General features: G+C 38.8%; 1 protein-coding gene across 1 annotated transcript; it reads left to right on the top strand.

The window, feature by feature from the left end:
* The first annotated feature begins 676 nt into the window (after nt 1–676).
* On the top strand, nt 677–8,591 carry LOC103718835. Its single transcript, XM_008807826.4, has 4 exons — nt 677–970; nt 2,745–3,006; nt 3,580–3,677; nt 8,297–8,591. The coding sequence occupies exons 1-3, from the start codon at nt 815–817 to the stop codon at nt 3,645–3,647; spliced, it is 486 nt and encodes a 161-aa protein (XP_008806048.1). The 5' UTR covers nt 677–814; the 3' UTR covers nt 3,648–3,677; nt 8,297–8,591.
* Nucleotides 8,592–8,987: the final 396 nt, after the last annotated feature.

Below are 8,987 nucleotides of genomic sequence, written 5' to 3'. Positions count from 1 at the left end.
GTCTTTATATCGTTTAACCAATGCGCCCGGGCTCGTTTGGTTCGCAGGAAAAGGAGGGGGGAAAGTATGGTCAACGGGAAAGTAATGAAATGCCTCTTATTTGGTTGGAGTTTTCAAAGGAGAGAGATGGGAAAGTTGTATTCCCATGGGAATATGATTCCCATATTTCATGGAAAAGTCTTTCCCATGAGAAACATGGGAAAGTTACTTTCCCATGAGGTGGAAATCACTCCTTTTTTATTTTTTTCCAAAAAGACCCTTCAACATTAAAGAAGCATTAAAGAGGCATTAAAGAACTAATTTTTATTAAGGGCATAATAGGAATTATACATAACTTTTCTAGGAAAGTGGATGGTCAACCAAACATGAGCACTTTGGAAATTTATCACTTTTCCATGGTTAACCAAACATGCCAAAAATACTTTCCTAGGTATCCTTTTCCTAGTATTCCTAGGAGGGAAAATACTTCCCGCGAACCAAACGAGCCCTAAAGGTTTTTGGAATTAAGGAGGGGCGGATTAGTCATTCGGATCAGGAAGGACAATTGGGTAAGGGGTGGTTCTATATACACCCCCCCTATTGCTCAGGACACCCCCCAAAAATTAAAAAAAAATTAAATACTCTCTACACCCCCCCCCCCATTTGCTAAGGACACCCCTAAAAGGCGAGTTCGGGGGCGGCTGCGCGATACGCCCAAAGCCAGAGTTCCCCCTTTGTTTGTCGAATCCTTTTCGAATACTTATTCCAATATTTCGCCTCCTGAGTCGTTGAAACTTGGAAGTGGAGGGAGGGGGAGAGAGAGAGAGAGAGAGAGATGGAGATTTCGATGAAACCCCCTTCCGTCGCCTCACCGTGCTCTGATCGACGGATTCTTCCTCCGTTTCGGATCAAAGAGGGTCTGCCCACCTCCAGATTTCTCGCTTTTCCTGCCAATTCTCCGTTTTCTCGATGTAATTCGACACGGCTTCGGGTGAGGAAATTTGTTTATATGTGGACGATCCGTCATTTTTTGCTTCGAAGCTGAAATTTTTAAGCAATTTAATCAATTTGCGTTTGATTTTTTTTTTTCTTTCCCCTGATTAATATATTATTGGTGCTGCTGATTGGCCACGATTTGCTGATAGTGCTGCATAGCTGAATAGAAATGTGTGGTTTTTCTTTGATATTTGAAGGCAAATTGAGGTCTGAATGAATATAGTTATAGAAAATATATTCATTCTGTCTTGGCTTGATTTGATCCTGGACGAAAAAGGATCCTTTTTTCCTTCTCTCTGTCTGTGGATTTATAGAAAGATGTCCAGATGCATTATAAGATGGGCTTTGGAAGGATGGTAATGTTTCACCAACAAAAAAAGGATAATAATGTAGAGGTTAATGAAGGGGTTAGGAATGAGCTGTTAGATAACTTCGAATAAAAGTCTGAACTTGAGTGAGGTGTTTGGGTTTCCTAATAAGGCTTCAGTTAAGTTCTAGGAGCAGTCGAAAAAAATCTATAGGGTAGAGGCTACCTTGTATTTTGAGTCGTGAGTCATGTTTCCTAGCTAATTTTTCCCTTAGTGTTTTAAGAAAATCAAGTATATAATCTGGATACTTCTGGTGCCGTAGGAACTATCTGTTCGAACAATCAATTGAAAAATGTCTGTGTATAAAGGAATTATGTACATGTACTAATCCATGGCAATCATTTTAATGGGTAACCTGGTTCTGGTTAGCAAGACTTTAGCTTGCAAAATTCTTTATCAACTGGTCTATGGGCTTAAGGCGCATATAATCTTTCCTCATATCTTTCAGTAGTATATCAACTAAAACTTTTTAAAGATGTCTAAAGGGATTACTGGCGGTACATTGCATATTTGTTATCCAAAATAATTTATCTGCTACAGAGGCAAATTGATTGTGTGCGCTAAATGGTGATGTCATGCACAGATTAAGCCATTGGGTACTGCTAAACTAAAATATGATAATGTGATGAAATTAGCTTTGTCCTTTTGTTGTTTACCATACCTTTATATTCAAAGAGTGTTCGGATCATTTTCATCTTCTATAGCAGGAACTTTTTTTGTGCATGCAGTTAGGATATATATATGTAAATGAAGTACATGCACAGCTCTGTTAGTACATATGTAGACTGGATACCTTTCAGTTACTAGAGGGAATAATGAAATGAATCTTATGTGTTATACTAGTGCCATTGTTTTTCCATATGTGTTTGATAAACCTTTTGCCCTCTCTCTTTTTTTTCTTTTCTTTCCTAAGTTGAGCCATACCCATCCAAATTGGGGTGCCTGTATTATTAACCTTCATCTCATTTATTTCATTATATGACATGTGAAAGGGCAATGGGGATTATTAAACAACTCTTTGATCATCTATCTTTGTTCTTGGCCTCTCATTTATCATGAAAGTTCTTATAAGGAAGCCCTGATGTAATGAATGCTAGACATGATATGGTATGCTTGTTAAACCTGGAAGATTGACATTCTATTTCAGAAGAAAGTAAACTCTCTCTCTTTCTCTCTCTGCCCCTTCTCGTGTATATTTGTGGTAAATGTTCATTATAAGTACAAAGATTTTTCTTCTTTTTTTTTTTACATTTGCATAAAAGAAGGCATATCTGCAAATAAGAGATGTATTTATAGACAACAAAAGCTATGCAGAATCAATATTTGTTTCCCTTGCTAATATGGCTGCCATATCCATAACATGAATTTCAAAGTAATCTTTTTATTTTTTTAATCTTACAGATTAAATTAGGTTCAATAAATGACTTGCAAAGATGCAGAAGCAAACTTGAATCTTTATTCTGTTATGACAAGTCCATCCCGGAGGAAGTCATTGAGGAACCGGTTGGTGTATCTTTGAGTAAAAAGGAAATAGGGAACAACCCACCTTGCATGGATTGTCAAGCTAAAGGTGCTGTCCTCTGTGCTACTTGCTCAGGTTCGGGTTTGTACATTGACTCAATACTGGAGAGTCAGGGAATCATTGTGAAAGTTAGGTGCCTAGGTAATAAGCTCTTTTCTTCTTCATTCTCGCCATTATTTCTAACCATAGTTTACAGTATCATTTGAAACAATAATCTATATCAAGCACATGTATCACTAAAATATGGAACTTGAGTAGCAATATCTGTAGAAGAGCTCTTTGGAGATATGTATACTTCTTATTCATCATTTTGTGCCAATTATTGTGCGATATAAAATCTTTTCAGGATCAAAATCTGTGCTTGTAGTCTTTCAAAAACGAAAATTAAGAAGTTTCAGATAGTGGTTTAATCTAGGATCTATGCACTATATCTTGACTAAGATTTTGTTTCTGAATTTACAGAAATGCTACCTCAAATAACAATAACATGACAATACAATAAAATTTTGCTTGTTCATACATGCTTTCCTTTATGCTATGTTTTTAGAATGAAATTGTCATCAAGATATAGTAATTCATTGAAATATGGTAATTGTACATCCCCATCTGAGGTTGCATTTGGTCTTCCGTATGCCTAATTCGATGCTCTACATTTATACAATTTGCATTACTTTAGTTTACTTCCTTGGTTTATTCGAACTTTCTAATGTGTAGGTTGTGGAGGCACTGGAAACATCATGTGTTCAAGATGTGGAGGGCGAGGTCATGGAAGAATAGATTAAGTCTGCGGTTATTTTCTTCCTTGCCTTCTGGTATGACCATTTTTCAGTACCATTCATCTGTAGTCTAAAGTCTGTATTGAAGGGTCGACAAACTAAATGTGTTAGGACAGTTCTTTTTGAAAATGAGGCTCATTGCAATTGAAAAATTGTATAGAGTAGATCTACTAGGTTAGCAATCACTAGGGACAAATTCACTTAATTTCTATGACAACATCTTATAACTAGTGCAAAATCGTAAATTGGTCCAAAATCATAAACGTGAGTTTGCATGGTTTGAATTTCTACATGCTTATTGTAATTGTTTGGCCTCTAAAAAATCTAATTCATTTTCGTCTTTAAATTTGTCTAGATTTAAGACCTTAATACCTCATAGGTACTTAATTTACAATCAAAAACGTCATTTAGTGTTATTCTTCTCATTCTCTTCCTTTATGTTTTGCCTTTTCTTCCAAGCCATGCAAATGTAGTACCCTATCTTTTGCACCCTTAAGCTTGCTGGTCTTTGTTGTAACCTCCTCCCCATTTTGCATGGTTCCATTTTACTCTCGATTGTCTTCCATTTCTGGCTCAATGATAATATCTTTGATGTTTGTTTTCTATTCTTGCCTTCTTTCCAATTTTTCAATTCTTGCTCCTTTATGATGTATCTCTTCCAGATATGATCATAAGCTTGAATTCACCTTTGTTTGACTGATGACCTTTGCCAAAGCACTGAAAGTGAATGCTTTAATTGTCACTAATATGTGGTGCATGCAATGCATAGGAGGGCTTGGGGGGTGTGGGGGAAGATGAGAGAAGCACAAATGTAGAGTTGAGGAAAAGAATGGATGCTATTACATAGTACTGGGCCTAAAACGAACCTAGCTTTCTGTAACAACTCAGGATCTCACCCAAAATGGCTAGCCGGAAGGTATTATTTGGGTCCCTTGATCCTGTACCCAAGATCTACCCAGCGAATAACCAATGTGAGACTAAACACACGCCCGCACGGGTCCTCACATACTCCCCATGTTCAAGCTCTGACGTCCTCGTTAAGCTAATGGTTCATATTTATTCAAATCTAATCTCAAACACCATGATTGGCTCGTGGTCAGCCCCAATGGATCCGTGCTGCAGTGTCCCCTAGTTCACATAAGTTATGGGCCGGGTCCGCTCTGATACCATTTGTAACAACTCAGGATCTCACTCAAAATGGCTAGCCGGAAGGTATTATTTGGGTTCCTTGATTCTGTATAAGTACCCAAGATCTATCCAGCGAATAACCAATGTGGGACTAAACACACGCCCGCACGGGTCCTCACATTTTCTGTGAACAGCACGGGCTTGTTCAACTTCCAAATGAGCTGATCTCAAACCTAGAATATAGATTGTGTAATAATAAAGCCGAACCTAGGAAGATGGATCTACATTTGGTTAGGCTCGCGAATAGAACCAAAGTATATATATTATTTTATTTAAGTACAGTTTGGATCACTTCTAGTTTTTAGTTTTTTAAAATCTTAAACCGGTTTCCATTTTTTTCCTTTTGAAAAACCGAAAGCCTGAAACCTGTTTAGCAGTCACTTAGGTTGGGTATGGTGATTGCTATAGTGACGGTGGACTCTGGCAGTTGGTGGCCAATAGTTGGTGACTCCGGCAGGCTGGTGGCTGGCATGGATGATGCTGGCCATCATCGGTGGCTGGGGTGGTGAGGGCAATGGTATAGAGGGTTTTGATTTTTGATAACTTTAAAAGTCAGATGTTTCAGCTTTCACACTTTCTAGGAACTAGAAAAGAGTCTAAAAAACTAAAATTAGAAATAAAGTCATCAAACACCAGGTTCTTGTGTTTTTGAAAAAAATCATACATTAGATCAAAGTCTACGGAACCGTTCCGAATTGCTCGGTTCGGGGAGTCCCGAGCTGTACCGCAACTGACTGGGACAATTCCGTCATTGAAACCAAGATGCCTCATTGGAGGAGAAGGAGAAGAGGAAAAGAGAGAGCCTCTCCCTTCCTTCCCTGCTCTCTCTCTTTTCTTCTCTTGTTCTCCTTCTCCCCTGCCGTAGAAAATGCGTCAATACGAGCTCGGCACAGCACGGTGCGGGCCTGTACCGACTCGTCCCGCCAGGCAACTGGTATGGTGCCCGGTACTGGTTCCGCCATCCTTGAACTGATACTACAGCCATGCCAATTAGAACCGTAATATTTGAATTAGCTGATCTCAAATCTCATCTCAAAAGCCCAGCCCCCAATCAAAATTCCTAGTCGTTCTCTAGAACTCCACTTTCTTATTGTATGTCATGCTCCTCTTGAATCATTGAGGTTACCAAACACCATTTTTACCTCGGTTCCTGTGTTTTTGAAAAAGTAAACTAGATTCTGCAACCATGCCAATCAGAGCTTTGATATTTAAATTAGCTGATCTCAAATCTCACCTCAAAAGTCCAACATTCAAATCAAAATCCCTAGTTGTTCTCTAGAACTCTTCACCTTCTTATTGTCTGTCATGCTCCTCTCAACTCATAGGTCCCCCCAAGCATAGAGGTGCTCGCCAGCTTGCCCTACCATCAGATATCTCACCCAACTGGGACCACTATTTGCCTCTGTTCCTTCGTTTAGTGCCACAATATCTCTACCTTGGTGCAGTTCTCTCTCCCTACAATGCCAGGATCATTCTAGTGATCATGCTTCTATATCCTTCCAATCCAACTCTTTCCAAGCCACCTCTCAATCTTTACTTCTCCTCCTCCTCCTCTCAACCTCTTCTTTACTCCAGGGTTAGTGTCAACTTTGTTTGGGAATCCCTTTATTTGAGCTTGAACTTGGCTTGTTTAACCAATCAAGCCAGTCACAAGCTGAGCTTGAGCTTGTCTGTTTGATGGTGACCAAGCTTGAACAAAGGTCCTTAAGCTTGATTTGAGCTCAAGCTGAGCTTGAAAATCAACTAACTTGACTAGCCCAGCTCGAGTAGCTTAATACTTGGCTTGCTTGGCTTATTTGCAACCTTACAATACCTCCCTAGAAAAGGTGTAAACATGTCATGGGGTTTGATTGTTAACATGGGGTGCCAACTTTACCTGAATTGTTTGTAAAAACCAGGGAGCCGGTGAAATTTTGGGGAAGACAGAGCATTTTCCCGAAGAGAAAAACAAACGAAGAGATGGAGCTGTGCTTCAAATATGTAGAATCCATTACATTTAGGCACCACAGTGAGTGGAATTTCATGGGTGGAGTTGCACTCTGGAGTTCCTATTATATAGTAGTATAGGGTCGGGTGCATGCTGTGCATGTCAATTGAAGCATTGCTATGATATTTGCAAGAATAGGCTTTTCTACATTCACCCCCAAAGAAAATATTTGTTCCGAGATTTTGCTGTCTTTCCAATTACATTAGGATTCTAGAGCATTCCTTAGCTTGGGACTTTGGCTAGAATTCTAGAGCACTTTCTAGATTAGGAAGGTTGAAATTTCCTAAGCTAATTTTTTCTCCTCTCTTTTAGTTGTATTGGAACTCTACAATGGGAAATTCAGTCATTAAAAAGTCTGGTTTTGAAGAAAAAATAGTGTGATTGCAAAGGAAGAACCCAGTCACAAAAGCCTCTCCCATTAAAATATAAGATGCAGATGGTTCAGGCTAGCCTTTTGAATGAGAAGGATGTGAAGGATGCTTCTTTCATGGCAAGCTTTCTGAACTGCCCTACGTGCAACGTGCAACCCAAGATGGCTTGTTACACTCTCTAGAAGATGTTTGCTGCTTCCAGCAGGCTTTATATGGGCCTTACTAAGACAATTTTTATCTTTGTTCCTGATGTGGAACTTCATAAAGTTACTTATGGCTGTGTTTTTTACATGTTACTCATCCAGCAGTAATGTTTGAAGACATGGTTCTTGAGGTGATGATTTTATAGTCAAATGAAGCAACATATCAAATGGTGGTTTGAAGTAAAACTAGGTTCTTTTTGGCACCTTTTTAGTTGTGCCTCCTTTGTATGAAGTTTCATTGTGACTCCTAGCAACCTGATAATGAAACCTCATCCGTGCCTTAGTATTGTCAAATAATGGGTTATGTTATGTGACTTCCATCTAAACATTGCATGTGCATGCACATGGCATGTTGGTGCCTTTCACTGCTTCTGCGACTTTTGCATTCACTGGTACCTACAGGAGAAAGATGGTAGCTTGTCTGTCTTTCCTCTTTGTTTTTCTCCCTTTTTTGAGGAGTTCAGAGCCTCCACTGGTGCTGATTGGGCCATGTTTCATTCTAGACTATTTTCTGCATCTTCTTAATTTAAACTTACGTTTTTCGCTATTGTGCAATGGCTTATAGGTACAAAAGAGGTTATATATTTCTCCATCTCTTAGACTTGTGCACTTGGATGTTTCTAATAGATTTTTTGAGTAAGCAGATTGAGGACATCAAGAATCACTGCCACTTTATGTTAATCTGGTGTTCCATCACTTTCTTACATCCAGTGTATCAAAAACCACATGCACCATCCTATATTCTTCATTCTCCATATTCAGTATATTCTGAAACACCAGAAGCACGCCCATGCATTTTTCTTCTAAGACAAAAAAAAGAGAGAAAATTCCAAGTCTTTGATTATTGTGACTATAATGAGATGCTGTTAATTGTTTGTGACATAATCATATTTTCTCAATGTGCAGTTGTCTGCTCTCCTTTCATAGCGGAAAGTAAACTCCCTCGTTGCACTTATGAGCTATGCGGTAATGTTCCTTGTCAAAAACTACGTAAAAAGGGAGCAGATTCTTGCTAGCACGGCTTGGCCAACTTCTATTTAACTTCTGTGATTCTTAGCATTCTGTAATTGTTTTGTCCAAGTTCAGATATTTACCTTTTTTTTTTGTTGCTTTCTGTGTGCATTGACTTCTTTTATGACATCCCATTTGAATTAGCATGATTAGTCATCATTTTGGAAGTTGATTCAGAACAAATTTTGCACTCGTTTGTTTTGAGGGTACCTGATAACTTTGTGGAAATATAAAGAAAATCCATACACAACTCTAAATTGAATCGATAAACTGCACTAGAAGTACTGCCAAAATCTGTATCCTGCTCATGAATGCTGAGTTGTGCAAATCAGCAACCAGGTTGAAAGAAACAAAAGAAACAAAAGAAACAAGGGAATCAAAAATGTACTTTGTTTAACTGTGGCTACAGCACATGTCTGAAACTATTTACAGTGCACTCATATTTCAGTCAAGTATCCAATCTGGTGAGTTCAATCTAGAGAAGATTGCGGCTCTCCTATTCAATGAGGCATCAAGGATCTTGGATGGTTCTTCTTCAAGCTCTCTGCATATGCCGCATGGTATGCTGCCACACATGGCTGAGGCC

Source organism: Phoenix dactylifera, chromosome 11 (assembly GCF_009389715.1).
Source record: "Phoenix dactylifera cultivar Barhee BC4 chromosome 11, palm_55x_up_171113_PBpolish2nd_filt_p, whole genome shotgun sequence".
NCBI lineage: Eukaryota > Viridiplantae > Streptophyta > Magnoliopsida > Arecales > Arecaceae > Phoenix > Phoenix dactylifera.
This window is presented reverse-complemented; position numbering and strand designations above follow the sequence as displayed.

Bases quoted from the DNA above. Each gene is read 5' to 3' on its own strand.
- LOC103718835 (XM_008807826.4), top strand. From the start codon at position 815: ATGGAGATTTCGATGAAACCCCCTTCCGTCGCCTCACCGTGCTCTGAT. The intron at 971-2,744 runs GTGAGGAAATTT...TTAATCTTACAG, and splicing joins GTAATTCGACACGGCTTCGG to ATTAAATTAGGTTCAATAAA. The intron at 3,007-3,579 runs GTAATAAGCTCT...TCTAATGTGTAG, and splicing joins TGTGAAAGTTAGGTGCCTAG to GTTGTGGAGGCACTGGAAAC.